The 21,999-nt window shown below is 40.7% G+C and overlaps 1 protein-coding gene across 1 annotated transcript; it reads left to right on the top strand.

The window, feature by feature from the left end:
- Positions 1–340: 340 nt before the first annotated feature.
- On the top strand, positions 341–1,611 carry LOC122035238 (bZIP transcription factor 11-like). Its single transcript, XM_042594655.1, has one exon. It carries the CDS (start codon positions 975–977, stop codon positions 1,437–1,439), a length of 465 nt encoding a protein of 154 aa, XP_042450589.1. The 5' UTR covers positions 341–974; the 3' UTR covers positions 1,440–1,611.
- The last annotated feature ends 20,388 nt before the right edge of the window (positions 1,612–21,999 follow it).

Raw genomic sequence — 21,999 nt, forward strand, 5'->3', positions numbered from 1 at the left:
TAACACTGATCCAAAATGTTACTGTTTAATTGAAATTGACGTCGAACCAAAATCATTTGTCTGGCTTCTTTGTTAGAATTACTAAATTAATTGATTTGGTCAGCAATAGCATTAAATATTTAAAGTTGCGTGAAATAATGGAACTCAACCTAATTATATATTTTTAATCATTGAATCTGAATATAGTTAAAGGTAATTAATCTTAACTATTGATAATTCATGACTAAGATTGTTTTTTAATCTGTTTAAATTCAGTAACTGTGAAAAGAATAACTAATAAATTAATTAAGTCTCTCAGCTACTCTCTATCCAGCTTTCCCCTATAAATTCCCTTCTCTGCTAAGTTCTAATTCCCTTTCCTCCTCTCCTCTTCTTCTTTACTAAGCTTCCTGCAATCTGCAGCTTTTGCTGCTTGAATATTTCTTTCTCCTCCTTCAAGCATCCTTCTCACTAGAGTTTTGCTGGTTTGTCAATCAAAACCAGATTACTAGTCCAGAAACTAAATTCTGTTTGAAAGAAGTTTAAAAAAAAAAAAAGGAGGAAGTTTGTTTCTTTCTGCTTCATTCTGTTCAGGGAAGAAGCTCTGTCAAAATTTTCTTCAAAAATATTGTTTCTACGATTAAAACCTCTGTCAAAATCCCACCTTGTCGATCGTGCAAGAAGAATCTGTTTCTTCCTTGTTGCTGCTCCAGCACAGAGTTTCAAGATCTCATTTTGTTTCTGCGCGCATGGCGTTTGTAATTGATGTCGTATCATAAGTGAGATCCTTCTTTCTGGGTTTATGCTCAGTTCGACAATACTGCGGCGCATGCCCCATCTCGTTCAATCCTTCTCGGTTGTCTTCCTCTACTGGTTCTATGTGTTTTCATGAGCCTTCTCAAAATCTAGTACACTTGCAGTTGTAATTCTCAACGACTGCTAACTAAAAAGTAGGCAAAAGGATTTTAACTGCGAAAGACCAGAAAGCAGCCTCCATGGCGTCTCCCAGTACTGTAACTAATAGTTCAGGATCCAGCCTGCTCCAGAACTCCATCTCCAGCGAGGACTTGAAGGCGGTGATGGATCAGAGGAAGCGGAAGAGGCGGATCTCGAACCGCGAATCGGCGAGGAGGTCGAGGATGCGCAAGCAGCAGCACTTGGACGATCTGAACTCGGAGCTGCGCCAATTGAGGGAGGACAACGCCAAGGTCTTGACGTCCTTGAGCCTCATCACGCAGCGCTACTTTGAAGTGGAGACAGAGAACTCTGTGCTCAAGATTCAGTTGGTGGAGATCAGCAACAGGCTGATGGCTCTCGATGACATCCTTCAGTGCTGCTTGAGTGGATCCAACGCCGTCTCCCGCGGTGGCTTCATCAGTCCATGGAAGTCGATGTGCATGAATCAGAATAAGCAGATCGTGGCTTCGACTGGGCAAAACATGCGTCAATTCTTGTACTGATTGATGTGATAATTGACCACTAAAGTGCTGTTTGTTTGGTGCTCATTTTTACGTGCCCTTTCAGTAACAGGGCCGGACGGGCTATGCATGGGATGAGACTGATGGACAGGTTCTTTGTAGTATTAGATCGTCTAATAAAATCTATGCAAAATTTAACGATAATTTATTAAAAGGCGTACTACAGTTAATGTATTTATCAAAAAACACATTACAATTTTGTATTTATCAAAATGTGGAGTTTACCAAAATCAATCCCCAGATTACCCCTCTGGCTAACCTGGCAACCGCCTTTTTCAAACACATTTTTCCAAGCATCCAAGCCGAAAGTAGAATAGAAAAATAATTTTGGTTCGGATACACGTCTTCTCACTGTCTCTCTCCCTTCGTCCCTCTGTGTGGTGTTATAAACTTGAAAGAAAAAAAAATATGAACCCTGCGCTTGCCATTACTGCTCGTGGTGGTTGGCGATTGCAATAGACCAGTTAGGTTTATGGCATAATTGCGTAAGAGTTGCTAGAGGAGACCAAGGACAAATTAAGTTAAGAAGGTCAGCCGAGAAGGACAAACTTCTTGCAAGAGGGAAATGAGTAGAAGCACACATTTAAAGATTTAGACATGTATGTATGGATTTTTTTACTGTAAAATAGGGTAGTGAAGGTAAATAAAAAGTACACCATTTGTCTGTGAAGGATGGCAGCAAAAAGTGGTATTATGGTTAATTTTGGTTGTGTGGGGAATAATATTCAATAACACCTGAATTATGATGTAATAGAAGACTTAATCGATTTAATTCATGTTAGTTTTTGACGTTGATAGTTAAGTTTGGCTAGGGTTTAGTCAGTGGTGGTCCTAGTTTACAAGAAGTATCTGCTTCAAAAGTGGCTTGATATCTATGAGATCATGCCCAACGTGGGCCTGATATCATAGATATCAGGCCTAACGTGGGCCTGATATCTATGATATCAGGCCCACGTAGAGCCTGATATCGATAATGTGTTATGTGGTTAAAACTTTGCTTTTACATCAGACCGTTCCTAGTTTGAGCAAAATTACAATTTAACTACAAAAAATGATTATGTAGTTGCAAATTTACTAAAATAGTTTTTAAATTTATTTATCAGGGATGATCATATAACTGACGAAATTCTATATGAGATATGGAATACTCTTGATGCAACTTCTAGCATTGGACATGCAGATAATGTAGGAGAAGTATCCAGAACAAATATTCCATCATCTTCACAGTATAATTGTGTGCATAACACAAATAGAAATACGAGCAGTAATTTCACATTTGATCTAAATGAAGAAGCTAGTATTCAAGAAGATGAGGTTCTGAACCCGTGTGCAACACTTGTTGATTACTATGAGCCTAGTTGGAGTGAGGAGGAAGGGTATTATAACCGAAATGGAGAGGAAATGCAATGCAATACAAATGTACAAGAATTCTTTGCCGATGATATGCAGATTGAACAATATAAAATATCTCAAGAGCAGTATAGTGACTTAGAGGAGGAGTTCCCAATAGCTGATGATCCATATATTCTAAATTCTCGATTGCTCCAAAGGCCAATTGAAGAGGCAACAGATCAGCATGAATTTTTTGTAGGACAGATATTTCAGTCTCGACAAGAGTTCAAGAATCAACTTGTGAAGCATGCCATGGTTAAACATATGAAATATAACCCAGTTGACACTCGGAAAAATAAAGTAAAAGCTGTCTGCTTCAATCAACCGTGTAAGTGGAGAGTAGTTGCCAGGGGGGATGTCGAGTTCATTGTTACGAAATATATAAAGGAACACCAATGTGGCACCATTAGGGAAAGTGCTGATCATCAAGCATTCTCTTCATCCTTTGTAGCTTCTTTTGTTGAAGAGCAATTTCTTGCTAATGAACAATACAAGCCAAGTATGATTATAGCAGATATAAAAGTCAGGTTCGGAGTGACCATATCCTACAGAAAAGCTTACATAGCTCGAGAGAAAGCGATGAAGAAAGTTGTTGGAGATTATGATCAAGCATATAGAGATCTTCCACTATATCTGCGTGAGTTAAGAGTAAGGGATCCTGAAACCTATGTTGCACTACACAGGAATGGGGATAATCAGTTCCAACGATGTTTTTGGGGTTTTGGAGCTTGTAGGAGAGTATTTAGGTCTTATCTGCGTAAATTAATTGGAATTGATGCCACACACCTAAGAGGCAAATATCCGGGTGTGTTGTTGATGGCTACATCAATAGATGCTAATGACAATGTCCTCCCAGTAGCCTTTGGAATCGCTGAAGTTGAATGTGGGTCTGCATGAGAGTGGTTTCTGGATCATACGAAGAGATTCTTTAATGTTGATCCAGAGTCAATGAGTATAGTATCAGATAGACATCGTGGCATTATAGCAGCAGTTAGGAAAGTATACCCTACTGCCCATCATGCTTTTTGTTGCCACCACATGTCTTGCAATATGGTAACAGATACTGGCAGTAGGTCAGGTTTAGGGTTGTTTTGGGCAGCTGCTCGAGCAAACACAACACTACAATATGATCTCATAATGCAGTCCATGCTTGAAAAACATCCAGATGCTCATAAGTGGCTTCAGAACATTGACCCTAAAAGATGGGCTAATGCACACTTTAGTGGGAGAAGGTACACAATGCTAACCACCAATTGTGTAGAGAGTTTAAATGCTTTGTTCAAGGAGACGCGTGAACTTCCGATAAACAGGTTAATTGATAATACCAGAAGAAAGGTAGCTCAATGGTTCTGTAACCGTAAGGAGGAAGCGTCGAAATGGTATGTAGCGTTGACACCTCATGCTACCAAAGAAATGCAATCAAGGAGAGAGAAAGCTAGACGATATAAAGTCCACCCCTACTCTCAATCCGAAATGGAAGTAGAGACATGGGGTGCTTCATACATTGTTGATTTGGAGAGGAAATATTGTAACTGTGGGGAGTTTCAAATTTCAGGATTGCCTTGCTCACATGCAAATGCCGTCATAATTCACCGGAACATGGATACACTCCCATATTGTGAGCATTACTTTCATTCACATAATTGGAAAACGACATACATGGATCGTATTTACCCCTGTCGAAGCAAAGAATTTTGGCCTAGGGGTGTCAACAACATTATAGTGCTATGTCCACGTAGCCTTGTGCAGCCTGGTAGGCGAAAGAAGGCAAGGATCGAGTCAAAACATAATGGGAAGGTAAAAATCAAATGCAGCAGGTGCAAACAACTGGGCCATAATCGGAGGACCTGTAGAATGCCGCCAGCCCCTGGATCTTGACTGAATTGTAAATTCGAGGAGTTGAGGCATATGTTTTGTATGAAGTACATAAATAGGTTTGTAAGACAAACAATTGTTAAAAGTGATGTTTCTGTTATATACGTTTATGGAGTATTTAGTTTGTGTTACAGTTTTATGGTAGGTATGAGAAGTGTAAACCATCACCTGCAAGGCAGAAATAATACTTCACACCATATCTCCATTGTGTCAAATAAAAATGCGATACATTTCAATTCAACAGGAAGGGGTTCGTAATTTCAAAGTCACATTAATATGTAGTGAAATATAGATGTGTTAAAACATGCACAAAGGGAGTGTAGTAATCGATTCCATAGGGTAGAAAAGAAAAGGTGTGCACTGTTCCGTGCCAACTGGCACGGAGCCATACTTCATAAATTATGTTTGACAGCATAAATACCATCTCCCCACCATGACCTTCACAGGGACTTGATTTCATGAAAATCCAGGTAGGGAGGGCCATCGATGGGTTTGGTCAAACCCAGCGATGGACTAGACTCTGTCAGTTGGACCCATATCGGCGTTAGTGGTATTCGGGTTGCAAGGACTCGAATCGGTGGCAAATAAATGTTTAAATATTTATAGGTCTGGGAAAAATTTAAAATACAATCAGCCTCCGTTGGGCTGATATGCTTGGATATCAGTGTGACCTGATATTCAAGCATATCAGGCCCAAAGTCGCCTTGGCACTTATAAACGGAGCCATACTCGTAATCCATGATGTATAAATTATGTTTGACACCATAAATACCATCTCCCCACCATGACCTTCACAGGGACTTGATTTCATGAAAATCCAAGTAGGGGAGGGCCATCATGGGTTTTGGTCAAAACCCACTGATGGACCTAGACACATCGGATTGGACCCATTTCAGCTCTAGTGGTATTCTGGAGTTGCAAGGACTCAGAATATGGTGGCAAATAAATGTTTAAATATTTATAAGTGCTGGGAAAAATTTAAAATACAATCGGCCTCCGTTGGGCACGATATGCTTGGATGTCAGCGCCTGATATCAAGGATATCAGCCCAAAGTCTCCTGGCACTTATAAATGGCAAGCGGCGGAGCCATAGTAATCCATGGTGTATAAATTATGTTTGACATAAATACCATCTCCCCACCATGACCTTCACGGGGACTTGATTTCATGAAAATCCAAGTAGGGGAGGGCCATCGGTTTGGTCAAAACCCACCGATGGACCTAGACATCAGTTGGACCCATTTCAGCGCTAGTGGTATTCCAGAGTTGCAAGGACTCCGAATCTGGTGGCAAATAATAATTTAAATATTTATAGGTCTTTGGGAAAATTTAAAATGCAATCGACCTCAGTTGGGCGATATGCTTGGATATCGCCCAAAGTCGCTAGCACTTATAAATGGCAAGCACGGAGCCATACGTAATCCATGGTTTATAAATTATGTTTGACACCATAAATACCATCTCCCACCAAGACCTTCACAGGGGACTTGATTTCATGAAACTCCAAGTAGTGGAGGGCCATCAGTGGGTGTTGGTCAAAACCCGCTGTTGGACCTAGTCACATCGGGTGGGACTCAGTTCAGCCCTAGTGGTATTCTGGAGTTGCAAGGACTCAGAATATGGTGGCAAATAAATGTTTAAATATTTATAGGTGCTGGGAAAAATTTAAAATACAATCAGCCTCCGTTGGCCCTGATATGCTTGGATATCAGGCCCAACGTGGGCCTGATATCCAAGCATATCAGGCCCAAAGTGGCCTTGACACTTATAAATGACAACTAGCACGGAGCCATACTTCGAAATCCATGGTGTATAAATTATGTTTGACACCATAAATACCATCTCCCCACCAAGACCTTCACAGGGGACTTGATTTCATGAAAATCCAAGTAGGGGAGGGTCATCAGTGGGTTTTGGTCAAAACCCACTGATTGACCTAGACACATCGGATTGGACCCATTTCAGCGCTAGTGGTATTCTGGAGTTGCAAGGACTCAGAATCTGGTGGCAAATAATAATTTAAATATTTATAGGTGCTGGAAAAAATTTAAAATGCAATCAGCCTCCGTTGGGCCTGATATGCTTGGATATCAGGCCCAACGTGGGGCTGATAATATAAAAAGTAATATTTCAAATTAATAATAAATAATCTTACACATAAATCGAGGCGATTAGATAAAATAAATTAATGAGATATCAGGCCCAAGTTTCAATCTGCAAAAGCGCACACTCTCCTGCTTCGTTCTTCATCTTCTTCTCGAAGCCATTCAACGCAGCTCCGGGCCAAAACCCACTCTTCCTTCACCGGCGTTCAAGAATCATTTCCGTACGGAGGTCGGTTGCTCATTTAGTTAAGCTTTCTATAACCGGTTAACCTAGGGTTTGTGTGGGTGTGTTAGAATAAGAGCGTAGAGTTTTTCTGTGTTTGGTTATACAGTACGTAGGTTCGCAATGGCAACAAAAGAAGTCTCCACAAGTCTGTGTGCTGATCGACCAACTTATCAAAGTTACGTCAACAGAGGAAGAACTAAAAGAATGAACTGGAAAAGTACCATTTGCCACTTCAGAAAGTTTATCTCTTCTGTTAACCCGACTGAACAAGAACAGATGATTCGAGGCACACCTTTTTCCTGGATCCTCGACCTCCCTGATAGTTCTTTTGTAAGAGCTCAGGTACAAAATATGTTTGATAACTGGGATCATGAGGAAAAAAACTTTATCTTCCATGGGAAGAAGCTCAATTTTACAAAGGTAGATGTGAGACTGATTCTTGGCCTACCCGACAATGGAGATATAGTTCGTCTCGATTTAAATGAGGCTTCAAGCGCACTGTACATGGAGTTTTTCCGAGAATCGGATTGTTCTGCCAAACATTTAGAGAAACTGATTAGGAAGTATAGATCAAACGACAAGCTGTACTGTCAGCTTTTTATCCTGTATTTTTTTACAACAGTTCTGTTTTATGGTAGTAGCAGTGTTCTCAGAATACATGTGCTCTCCCTAATTGACTGTGTAGATGATTTTGAGAACTTAGCTAGGTTTAACTGGTGCAATGCAGTATACAGTTTCATGGCTCAACAATTAGACTCCATTGGATTGGAGCTTACATTAAGACCAAAACCACAGGTTGCTGATGCAACGCCTAAGGCCCCCTTGCTAAAGGGATTTCCAAATATTTTAGCTGTAAGTCCGATTACATATATAGCAAGATATGTGTAAAGATTATGAATTACTTTTATAATCATATTGTAGGTATGGGTGTGTGAGCACATCAGCATTATTGATCCAGACCATCCGGAAAAATTGCCAAGAATACTACGATGGAGGTGGCCTAACTATCATGTTGACACGGTAAAAAAAATGATAGACCGTGTAACTGCAGATAAAATTTTAGTAGATTTAATTCTGACAGAATCAGAGTTTAATTTACTACCAAACCGGCCTCAGCCATCTGAGTATCTTGAGTTGGTTGGCCAAGGATCTTTACATCAAGCCGAAGAAGGCCAACTCCAGTGTGACGATACCGTAGATTGTAGTTTGTGCAAGGAAAAGGATAACAAAATTGAGAGTTTAAAGCAAGAATTATATAAAGCTTCTCAAAGTTTGGAGGAAGCTAATAAAAACCTGGCAACGGTGATAGAAGAAAAGGATAGTCTAGTAGCAGCAAAGGATATTGTGATTGCTGATATGGAAGCTATGCTTAAAGAAAAGGATCAACAAATAAGTGAACTGCGTAAAGAACGGGATACGAGTGGCAACAAGGCTGACACTATAAATTCTGACGTGGATAACAAAATTTTAACTGTAAAAGACAAAATCATAGCCGATGCCGAAAATAAGATTAAAGAGCTCCAACAAGTCATACAGAGCATATCAGGGGAGCCAAGAGCATCAGAAGGCATAGACCCAGCATCAGAAGGCATAGACCCTAATCTGCTTATAATTCCAACTAATTTTCGGGTAGGCCCCAAAAGAAAGAGAACCCAGAGAAGGTTGATATCCCAATGCACCAAAAAAAAAGGCAAACAGGTTGTTCTTAGTGTCGAACCAGATGCTCCTGCACCATCAAAGACAGAAAATACAAGTTCATCACAGATAGAAACACAATGTCATGAAATTAACAAGGTCAAAACCAAAATATTGAAGGTACGGTCGAGAGTAGGTAAGTTGTTATTTTAGAATCCTTAATGACATAGTATTATTTTAATTATCTCAGCAAGCAAAAACATTTTTTAAAAAGAGCAAAGATGATGTGATAGCCGATGCATTGTTGAAGCTCAGTCAGTTAAGGTAACGTAGTTGCCAACCTAAATTCTTAACCCACATGTCAACAAAGGATTATTATTGGAGTTTAATGATAATTTTTTTATTTTCAATTTATTAAATACCATTGACTGTATACTTGTGTGTAGGGTGACGGTGCAACCAATATGGGCAAATGATAATTTCTCCTTAGATATGCAATCTTTTATGACAATATTTGATTGGACACAATATACCAATGGGGATTGCATAAATGTTTATTGGAATATTCTTGCTAATGAAGCCAAACACTCTAACTCACCATACCACCCATCCATATTTTGTGGAGTTTGGATTCCCAGTATGTCCCTTATCTCATTGTAAATTGTTTAAATTATATATTGGATGCAGTCACCATAATAGCTCTATTATTTGTATAGGACTTGTTCGGAATGATGCACGTGGATGCATTGAAACAAAATGCAAAAACAGATGACGACAAGGACATTAGATATATTTTTTGTCCTCTACATAACCAAGATGATCATTGGCATCTAATGGTCATGGACCTGGAGGAACGACAAATAATTCATTATAACTCTCTTGGCACCATAGAACTTTACACTTCTATTTTCAATCAAACTGTAAGTAACAAATTTCTTATATCCAATAATCATTGTTTATGTATTAATAACTATGGTTTGATATTTGTAGGTGTTGTTTTTTAAGGAGCTGAACTGGTCATACTATCACATATGGCATAAAGGTTTAGAACCATTCTCCGGGAGAGAGTATAAAACGATGCAAGTTATTGGCCCCACACAAAGCAAATCGTAAGTATTAGTGTATGTTCCATAATAATTCTATTTGCCTTTTCTATGATGGATTGTGCATTTGTTTTGTAGGTTGGATTGTGCTTTTTTTATAATGCGCTATGCAGAGAGTTTGATGTTCCGGAGATCTACAGACTTTGTACAAGCTGATATGAGAGCTTATAGATTTAGACTTGGACACAAAATCATGTCTAACAAAAATTTTAAACTATAGAAATAGTGAACAATTGTAATAATTTATTGTAGTAATGATTTACTGTTTGTGTAACTAAAATTTATGGTGAATAAAATTATTGTAAATTAAATTTATAAGAAAGGATACCATACCAAGGCCACTTTGGGCCTGATATCCAAGCATATCAGGCCCAACGGAGGCTGATTGTATTTTAAATTTTTCCCAGCACCTATAAATATTTAAATTATTATTTGCCACCAGATTCTGAGTCCTTGCAACTCCAGAATACCACTAGCGCTGAAATGGGTCCAATGTCTAGGTCCATCAGTGGGTTTTGACCAAAACCCACTGATGGCCCTCTCCTACTTGGATTTTCATGAAATCAAGTCCCCTGTGAAGGTCATGGTGGGGAGATGGTATTTATGCTGTCAAACATAATTTATACACCATGGATTACGAAGTATGGCTCCGTGCCAGTTGGCACGGAACAGTGCACACCTTTTCTTTTCTACCCTATGGAAGGTGACTATTAAAATTGATGTTATTTTATTATTTTGATCAGGCCCCTGTAAGAATGCTTGGAGTTTATATTAGGGAGAGATAGAATACTGCTTTATTAAATGATATTCATATCAGGCCCAACGGAGGCTGATTGTATTTTAAATTTTTCCCAGCACCTATAAATATTTAAACATTTATTTGCCACCAGATTCTGAGTCCTTGCAACTTCAGAATACCACTAGCGCAGATATGGGTCCAATCCGATGTGTCTAGGTCCATCAGTGGGTTTTGACCAAAACCCACTGATGGCCCTCCTCAACTTGGATTTTCATGAAATCAAGTCCCCTGTGAAGGTCTTGGTGGGGAGATGGTATTTATGGTGTCAAACATAATTTATACACCATGGATTACGAAGTATGGCTCCGTGCTAGTTGACATTTATAAGTGCCAAGGCGACTTTGGGCCTGATATGCTTGGATATCAGGCCCACGTTGGGCCTGATATCCAAGCATATCAGGCCCAACGGAGGCTGATTGTATTTTAAATTTTTCCTAGTACCTATAAATATTTAAACATTTATTTGCCACCATATTCTGAGTCCTTGCAACTCCAGAATACCACTAGAGTTGAAATGGGTCCAATCCGATGTGTCTAGGTCCATCAGTGGGTTTTGACCAAAACCCACTGATGGCCCTCCCCTACTTGGATTTTCATGAAATCAAGTCCCTGTGAAGGTCATGGTGGGGAGATGGTATTTATGCTGTCAAACATAATTTATACACCATGGATTACGAAGTATGGCTCCGTGCTAGTTGCCATTTATAAGTGCCAAGGCGACTTTGGGCCTGATATGCTTGGATATCAGGCCCACGTTCGATATCCAAGCGTATCGGGCCGTTGAACGATATCCAAGCATATCGTGCCCAACCGAGGTGATTGTATTTTAAATTTTTCGCACCTATAAATATTTAAACATTTATTTGCCACCATATTTTGAGTCCTTGCAACTCCAGAATACCACTAGGGCTGAAATGGGTCCAATCCGATGTGTCTAGGTCCATCGGTGGGTTTTGACCAAATGGCCCTCCCCTACTTGGATTTTCATGAAATCAAGTCCCTGTGAAGGTCATGGTGGGGATATGGTATTTATGCTGTCAAACATAATTTATACACCATGGATTACGAAGTATGGCTCCATGCCACTTATAAGTGCCAAGGCGACTTTGGGCCCGATATGCTTGGATATCAGGCCCGTTGAACTTGATATCAGCGTATCGAGGCCCGTTGGGCTGATATCCAAGCATATCGAGCCCAACAGGTCGATTATATTAAAAATTTTCCGGACCTATAAATATTTAAACATTTATTTGCCACCGGATTCCGAGTCCTTGCAACTCTAGAATACCACTAGAAATGGGTCCAATCGAGAAGTATAGGTCCACGGTGGGGTTTGACAAAACCCACTGATCTCCCCTACTTGGATTTTTATGAAATCAAGTCCCTGTGAAGGTCATGGTGGGGAGATGGTATTTATGGTGTCAAACATAATTTATACACCATGGATTACGAAGTATGGCTCTGTGCCAGTTGCCATTTATAAGTGCCAAGGCGACTTTGGGCCTGATATGCTTGGATATCAGGCCCACGTTGGGCCTGATATCCAAGCGTATCAGGCCCACGTTGGGCCTGATATCCAAGCATATCAGGCCCAACGGAGGCTGATTGCATTTTAAATTTTTCCCAGCACCTATAAATATTTAAATTATTATTTGCCACCAGATTCGGAGTCCTTGCAACTCCAGAATACCACTAGCGTTGAAATGGGTCCAATCCGATGTGTCTAGGTCCATCAGTGGGTTTTGACCAAAACCCACTGATGGCCCTCCCCTACTTGGATTTTCATGAAATCAAGTCCCTGTGAAGGTCATGGTGGGGAGATGGTATTTATGCTGTCAAACATAATTTATACACCATGAATTACGAAGTATGGCTCCGTGCCAGTTGCCATTTATAAATGTCAAGGCGACTTTGGGCCTGATATGCTTGGATATCAGTCCCACGTTGGGCCTGATATCCAAGCATATCAGGCCCACGGTGGGCCTGATATCAGTCCCACGTTGGGCCTGATATCCAAGCATATCAGGCCCACGGTGGGCCTGATATCCAAGCATATCAGGCCCAACGGAGGCTGATTGCATTTTAAATTTTTCCCAGCACCTATAAATATTTAAATTATTATTTGCCACCAGATTCTGAGTCCTTGCAACTCCAGAATACCACTAGAGCTGAACATTTTGGTTCTACTGATGGCCCTCCCCTACTTGGTTCTACCTGAAATCATGTTCCCTATGAAGTTCTAACTGGGAAGATGGTATATTTGGTGTCAAAATGTATTTATACCCCATTTCTAATAAGGTATTGCTCCGTGGCAGTTGGCACGGAACCTAGTGACGTGCTCTGGAAACCTCCGTTGGTCCGAGCCTATTTGATTTTTTAAACAATCCCAACCGTTACCATGATTTCAGTTTTGAGAAGATAGAAATGGTGCGCATTACAACTTATATACATTGTCTCTTTCCACTGATAAGCACCAGCATTGCATTTTGTATTTTGTGATTTATATTTCTGACTAATCACTATGCAATATTATTAATATTCCAGTGACAGTTTCTAATCTTCTCATACACTACATACCACCATATTATACAACAAAGACTACATACAAAGATATTAAAAGTCCTACACTACGTAATAATTGCATTTACAATCTATACAAGTTTTTGCCTTACAAGACTGGATATTTAATCCAATGTTTGAAAATATTTATCCCTCAAAATTGCTACCATTACATCAATTCTAATCTTTTTCATGTCTCCTTGTTTGAAGTCCATCTTCATATCATATAGGAGACATCGAATGTATTGCATCACAAAGAAGCCACAGTCAACGCTGTAAACAACATTTAATTGTCAATAATTTTTTATCAATTATTTATATTCACACCTTGTGCTCGATTTACCTTGCTTGTTGTTGTGGACATTCAATTGTGCGAGAGACCCATCTATCAAACGGATAATGCCTTTCCAAGTTTGGATGAATAGCAGCAACGTGCTCACGACTATATAATTTAAAATCTGATACCTGAACATTGAAGAGGAAATTTTCATTTTCCATCAACTAGCATTTATATTAAAATACAAACAATATCATTATTATTAGATGCTCACCGCTGCTTCAAATTCATATTTGTATTTACTTCCACTTGCAAGAGAATTGCACTGATTGAACGTCATTGATTTGGTGTCGACCACCAGCAAGTGGAAGTGTGCATTATCACTGCACAAAGGTATAAATATATACCTTACCTCTTCATCTCGTCTATCCGTCTTTATCATGTGTTCGAAGGCAAACTTACTTGACGATTTCATTAATGACTACAAATATGCAAAGTCATACATACATAACCAACTAATAAAAAGAATTCTATTTTTAACTATAATCAAATCAATTCCTTACTGTGAAGAATGTTGAACAATATATTGACTTGTTGTATGTGCTTCCAGACGGGAATGCCCCCCTAAATAAAATTTTACAATACGTGTCGATTACATCACTCTTGTCAACATTTCTCCATTCACACCAGATAAAAGGGAATACAAATTTAAACAAAAGGGTGGTTCCTCCCAAACTATATCATTTGTAAACCTATAAAGTAAACAAATCACAGATTATTTTTACAAATTCCTTTTTGATAACCTTAGCCCAAATATGTAATCAGATATGCATATATTATACTTTACTATTCAACTATTTAATTTACGTACTTTATTTCCTCCAAGGCTTTTAACAAGTACGCCACCTCTTCGTCTTGTTTTTTTTTCTTGGAAGACTTAAATTGCTTCTTCACATACTATGCATACAAACAAAAAAGGCAATTAGATAATCCATTATATCTAACAAATTGCAAAGAAATTTGCATATATCGTCTTACAACAATTGCTTGTTTCCTCATTTTGTCATATTTGGCAAACATTTCTACATCCTTGTCTGCCTCTTCATCAGATTTATCTTCCATCATTTGTACAATATTAATTTCTTCTTCCATTTCATCCAAACCTATTTTTCCTTTCCCCTTGCCCACAACAACATATTCTTTGACAAATTTTTTTCCTTCTCCTATACTTGTAACTTTTTCCGCAGGCTCACTTATATGTATATTTCTATGCTGCCTCTTAGGTAAAGTTTTGAGCCACAATGGACTATCAATTGGAGTATCCCTGTAATCATAGCGACTTCTGTCACGTCCTCTCCTACTTCTTGTTGTAACACCTACAGGTTCAATTTGAGGATCGTCTACAGGCTCGCTATATTGAGATTCCATGCCTTTTTTTCAACTATTTTAAGTAACTCTTTCACCCTCTCCTTCAATTGCATGTTCTCCATTGTTAGCTCTTTATTTATGTTTGCTTGCATAATGCAATTACAACAATCCTTATTAATCTGCCTTCCTCCTACACTCACTTCAATTTGTGATGCCTCCATTGCATGTGGACTGTCCTCAACGCCAGCAAGGTTCTCAACCAATGATCTTTCATCTTGGTTAGGGATTAGGTTAATCACAACCTGTAAGAATATTAAACCACATGTTAAAACCATACTTTTTAACCAAACTATAGTCAAAGTATTCTAAATTTACCTCTTCAGATGAAACTTGGTTAATCATTTCTCTCACCTTACTAATATGTGAAGGAATATTCCTCCACTTATTTATTCTGGCTCCTTTTATTTTGTATGGTTTTTGGATTGGAACATGCTCCAAAAACCATGCCTGATTCACCATGACAAGGGTTAACTATTTTATAATTGTTCGCAAAATATTAAAAATTTTCACACAAATTAAACACTTACTGCCAAAAGACCAGCAAATCCCTTTAGGTAAGGGAGGTTGGTGTTAGCATGTTTTGTCTCAGTTGATGAAAATATGTCCCCAATCTTAGGTAATTGTGGAGCCATAAATTCATGGATTGCTTCAACCCAGTTGAATCTATCAAGATTCTCAAAATCATCTACTATATCTATAAGACTTAACGGGACCTTATATGTACTAGAAGAAAATAAGACACAAACAAATATATACAAAATATAGAATTTGCAAAATAATAAAACATCATCTTCGACTTCAACGCGATTGCCATAAAATTTAAGCAACTCCTCAATTCTTGATCTAGTAGCTTCTTTTTTGTTTGAGAAGTAAGTTAGAAAAAGGTCACTGGGAATTGAAGCTCCTCGGTCTGCAATACCAAGCAGCAATGAAACGTCTCCTCTTGTGAAGCAAACCGGAACACCTGACCAAGTTAAATTATTATTAGACTTCTACCAACACATACAAAAGTATTAGGAACACCGTGGACATGATACGATGTCATATCAAGCACTGATACTCCATCGTATCAGGCCCACGTTGGGCCTGATACGGCATCGTATCAGCCCCACGTTTAGCAAAAGCTTAAATTTTACCATACAACTACTTTGTAATTAAAATACAAATTTATAAATTGTACCTGAGAATCTAAAGGTTTGACTACTTGAATCCCAATTTTCAAATATATTTACCAAAATCCCACGGATGTGCTGCATATCTTCTATGTCCAAAAAAATACGAAAGGGTGACTGTTTGATCAGCACTATGTGTCGGTCATGTAAAATAACACCGCCTCCATGCGTTCCTTTCTTCGTGGATGATTGAAAAAAACTTTTAAAGTGACCGAGGACACTGTTCCAATGCAGTTTCTGTCCAACATCAACTGAACCCTATACTTTATAAAAATAAAAAAATTTAAATCATACTAGTTCAGCTTCTCAATATCACAGAGTTTGTAAAATGATAACCTTTACAGCTAATTGATGTGGCGAGGATGATGATTCACCCGATCGACGTCTTTGCGCCATTATGATACTAGCTGATTAATGTAATGTAAACCCTAGAATCCTTCACTGATGGCTCACGAACACTCTTGGTTTTTAATTAAACTGAAATGCTAGCTAGATGATGCTTGAGAAAAACTCGAACTGATGGCTCACGAACACTAAACTAGGGTTTCACAAGACCGAGCTGCACTCGCATGTCACGAAGGAGGGAGGTACCCTAATGATCGTTTTTTTTTAATATCTAAGTTTTTTAAAAATGTGGTTCGGATGCCTGGGAATTGATGACTGATCAGAGGTGTTGGTTGGCGGTAGGGTTATATTCGGTAATATACATCACTTACCTGCGCCTTTTGGTAAATACAAAACTGTAATGCGCTTTTTGGTAAATACATTAACTGTAGTACGCCTTTTGGTAAATTGCCGAAAATTTAATCTGTGCAGTAATTTTGATTATGAATGTGGGAATTTTAATAGTTTTCAATTGGTGGCTAGGATTTGATTGGAGTGAAATGTCTTCATGATTCGGTCTGAAAATTGAGAAAATGACTAGCTTGCTCCACTTTGTAACATAAGAAATATCAGTGTTGGGCCATGGAGAGGGCTCGGTATTGGCCCTCCAACGCTTAAATTAGTCATCGGAAAAATAGAAGAAAGCGGAGCAATAGTAAGCACAGATGTGAATAATGAATAACGTGTACCTCCACTGGTACATGAATCTCACTCCCCAAGGCGTGGGCATGATTTTCCAACTGTTTGTCAGAAAAATATCTCTGATACCATATCTTAACAGAGTATGCAAATCCCTAATGAGATAGTAGAAACTTCCGTCGTGCAATCCGCCTGTTGCCAGCGGCATTATCTCCCAAAGGGATATTAAGAGATATGAAAGATGTCCCACTGTTTGGCCGAGTGAGAGAGCCGCTCAGCCGGGTATCCCCGCTTGATTGGCCTTTGTCGATCTTCTCCATAATCCCTTGCCTTAGTTGATTATTTCCGCCCGACCGGACAAGCGCTCCGGTCATCTGAGCGTTCCACCACTTCGTGATAAGCATCTGGTGTTCTCGCCGTGGCGGTCTTGGTCGTACAAGCGCTCTGTTCGTACAAGTCTCTTGTCGATCGGGCATTTCATGCCCGATCAACAACTGTAGTAGACCTCCGCTCGGGCCGCCTTTGGTGGGCCCGTCAATTTTCTGGTATTGTACGTCTTGACTTTGACCTCCACACTGACTGTTCTCTCTTCCTTTGACCCGCACTTAGTGGACTCCCTTTATCATCGCATTACGTCTTTCCCTCAAGTCTAGTCAAAGGAGGTTGTAAGTCCAACTGACTGGACAATAGTGTCTTTGGTGACCCCCACTGCCAATCGAGCATTCTCTGTTCTCGAGCATCCAAAAGAACTATTTAGTCTTCTTAATCGCCATTCTGCTTCATCTTACCAACCTGAGTGTGTAACTACCGCTTGGATCTCATTTCACGAGATTGGATTTTGAGCCGCCGCTTGGCTATTGTATATTTCAGACATCTGTGCCGATTGGCATAGCTGACGACAACACTTATCACACTTTCACATCTCATCACTTCCTTGGACAAGCGGCTAGTAGTGGTTGCTAACGTCACCTCAATTTCTTGGAAATTATGCAAATCTTTGATCATTATGGCCTAACACACTGCCCATACCTTTTAATTAAGCTCCATTAATGTCTTCCCATATCTGACTACCACGTGTCCCACTTTCTATCGCCGCACGTTTGACGTGATAGGCAGATATCTGCTGATGATGTGACAGACACTTTTTCAAATCTACAGCCAGATCTTGACTTCGTTTTTTGCAACCCTCGATCCGACGGCTCGAAGCCATCATTGGTTGGCTTTATAAGCCCTTATTTACTCGTTGTCATCTTCACACTCCCTCGCCTTTTCGATCTTAAGCACGCTCTGTGACGCTTTCTATCTTCTTCTTCATTACTGACAATATTTCGCCATAAGCCTTCTTTCGCTTTCTAATCACGTCGTCGATTATCTTTCCCTTTCGTTTTTAATGGTTGTTTCTCCTCAACCCCCTACATCCATCCCTGGGCTTTGGTATACATTTACAGAATCAAAGTTCAACGGGGATGAGATTGATCAAATGAGCCTTACATATCACTTTCCTTTGACTATCAAATTGCTATCCCTTCAGCCTACGACCGGCCTCATTTGCCTCCCGATGGCTTCTTTCCCATCTTTAAGGAGCAATTCTGCGCCGGTCTTCACTTTCCCTTCCACCCTTTCTTCTCAGCCGTGTGTAAATACTTTCGTATCTCCTTGCACCAATTAGTCACTAACTCCTTTAGATTGTTGTGTGGGGTAGTCGTGTTATTTTGTCTCCACGGTATCCCTTTAGTGCCTCGAGTATTCCACTATTTCGATTATACTAAGGTATCTGAGCCCAGGAACTTTTTGTTTCAGGCCCGAGTGGGCTCTGTCTATTTTGATAAAATACCGTCCTCCAATAAGTACTGGAGGGAGCACTATTTTTTCATTCGTTTTCTCAATCAGCTTGATTTCCTGACCAGCTACCAAATGAAAGTGATGAAGCCTCCGCCACTCAGTCGATATCGAAGCCGATCGAATTATCTCCAGACCCTCTCTAGTCTGGCCAGTCAGAAGTACCATATCCATCGATTGTTGTTGGAGAGTGTCTTATACATGTTCGAGGTAAGCCCAATCTGAACGCGGCTGCCTCTCACCCTAGGTATGCTCTTTCTTCTCCTCATCTTTGAATCTAATTGATTTTTCTTCCTTTTTCGTAGCTCAAATCATGTTGAGAGCACGCCTGAGTGACAAGTGTAGGTTCACAGACGCAGAGATTAACACTATGGGCATCGTTGAGTTGGAGAGCCGCGGTCTACTGCCAGTCGAATAGTCCGACGAGCTGACCGAAGAAACTGGAGTCAGCCACACTGACGCTAGCAAAGGAGGTCATATGGTGGCTAGCGATGTCGCGACTGACACTACCGAGTTGCCTCAAGAGCGACCGTCTATGGCGTCAATCATGGTGCCTTCGGAGTTAGCCACCTTCGGTGAGCCGCTGATCCAGCGATGCAAGAGGCATCGATGGGAGCCTTCATCCCATTCGGCCACCTCTACTTTTTAGACCCCCACCTATGCCAGCTCGCGTCCTTCTTTCGAGCAGGGTGAGATTTCATCACCCGCTTGTCCCAAGCAAGGAACTTCCGCGCTTCCCACTTCCGTGTCATTCGATCGGACACCTTCCCTGCCCGGGTTAGTTGTTGGGGACCATATGCATGCCACCTATCGCGTATATGCCTCCTTAGTCCTCCTTGCCAGTTGCACATGTATCTACTATCCGATCCTCCCCGATACCTAAGTCCACCGACCGAGCAACCTCAGAGCCTTCAGGTCCAAGCGGCCAGAGACATATAAACGATCATTATCTATTTACCAGTGGTGTCATCCAGGAGACTCTGAGCCATGCTCACTCGAACACCAGATTCAGATCCAATGGCCCCTGGCCCAAGTATGGGCCGATGCTATGACCCGTGCGGTGATCATTTCCCCCGAGGAGCTCGCGGATGGCCATACCCAGAAGGTCACTTGGGTACATATATTACCCATATGCCCACTTGCATATTTTTGATTCAGCATTTACAAACTTATTTTTTTTGCAGTTCTGAGTCAAGAGCTTGGTCATGTGCTAGAGACTGGCCTTTTTAGAGCATGAAGTTCAACATCTACACACCCTGAGAAGCACCTCCGAAGCCTCTCGAGGTCAACTTGAGCACTTGACTGCCGAGGTGGCCCAACTAAAGGTCGATCTGGAGAGGAGCTCCGAATAGCTACAAGCTATCTGGAACAAGAGTGTCAGACATGCCTTGTAAATCGAGTGGCTCAATAAGAAGGCCAGCAGCTTCGAGTCCAAAATCAACTCCACTAACACCCGTAGGCTCCGCGCCATCAAGGATTTGAAGATTAAAAATAAAGAAGCTCGGTTCTTGGCGCAAAATCTTAAAGAGGCGGAGGCCGCTCTGGTGACCGAACGGGAGAAGCGATCGGCAGAGCAAGCGGCGACCAAGTCAAGAGGGAGAGCCCGACCGGTTTGAAGTCTTCAAATGTGATTATCTCCGCTTGGGCCTCTTCAACGATCGGGTAATAGATCGGACGCTTCACCTCTTCAACTTCGGCGTCAATGGGACCATCCAACAGTTGAAAGACGATGTCTATCTCCCTCTCACTTTGACTAACAAGATCATCAATAGAGAGAAGCTAACTGTGATGCTTCCTGACGACGTGCTCGACTATCTTGAGTAACCCTCCCCTCTATTTTGCCATCTGCTTTTTGTACTCCCTGTAAAAAATTTTCAACTGTTAATGAATGCTCACCTATTCGTCGATTCTCCACTTTTGCTAAATTTTGCTAAGTGTTGTTCCTTGCAGTCCCATTCTGCCTCCGTGCCTATGGCATTTCATGAAAATGTTTCAAGTATGCATCTTTGCACTTTCGCTCGTCTATGTAACAAGTTGACAAGGCATCCGACCGCCTGTTATGGCGTATGCCAAATGGCCTTAGCCAATTGGTTGTATAACCGATGTTTATAGTCATCGTTCGACTTCAGTTGAAGTAGATTCTCAAGTTTATAGCCGTCGCTCGGTTGTTGATGGTGTAGACATGGGCTTATAGATGTCGCTCGACTGTTGATTCATCGATAGGGATTTATAATCGACGCTCGACTATTGATGGCATCGACAGGGGTTTATAGTCGTTGCTCGACTGCTGATGGCGTCGACAAGGGTTTATAGTCATCGTTTGGATGTTGATGGCGTAGACATGGATTTATAATCGTTGCTCAACTATTGCTAATATAGACATAGGTTTATAGTTGCCGCTCGACTATTGATGGTGTAGACAAGGGTTTATAGTGGTTGCTCGACTGTTGATGGTGTCGACAGGGGTTTATAGTCGCCGCTTGACTATTGATGGCGTAGACAGGGATTTATAGTTGTCACTCGACTGTTGATGGGGTAGACATGAGTTTATAGTCACCTCTCGACTGTTGATTCGTCGATAGGGATTTATAGTCGCCGCTTGACTGTTGATGTAGACGAGGGTTTACCGCTCAACTGTTGACGTAAATAAGAGTTTATAGTCGCTGCTCGACTTTTAACTTGACCGATCGGCGCAAGAGTTTAGGACACTTGTAAATTTTATTCATTATTCACCTGCATTTATAGGACATTCGTTGATACATTTTTATCTGGATTTAACCATGCACCTCTCACCCGGCCATATACGGATAGAGATGATTCACACTCCATGGTCGTTCGAGCCTTCTCCCGTCCTTGTCCTGCAGATAGTAGGCTCCCGAGCGGAGCTTCTGAATGACTCTATAGGGTCCTCCCCATGGGGCTTCTAGTTTGGTGACGTCGCCGATCGATTTCACTCTCTTCCACACCAAGTCGTTAATCTGGAATGACCTTGGGATCATCCTCCGATTGTAGTTCTGCTTCATGCGCTGCCTGTACGCCATGAGTAGGACGACGACCTTATCCTACGCTTCATCCACCAGGTCGAGCTCCATGTGTAAAATACGACACC

Source organism: Zingiber officinale, chromosome 11B, assembly GCF_018446385.1.
Source record: "Zingiber officinale cultivar Zhangliang chromosome 11B, Zo_v1.1, whole genome shotgun sequence".
Lineage (NCBI taxonomy): Eukaryota > Viridiplantae > Streptophyta > Magnoliopsida > Zingiberales > Zingiberaceae > Zingiber > Zingiber officinale.

Bases quoted from the DNA above. Each gene is read 5' to 3' on its own strand.
- LOC122035238 (XM_042594655.1), top strand. From the start codon at position 975: ATGGCGTCTCCCAGTACTGTAACTAATAGTTCAGGATCCAGCCTGCTC.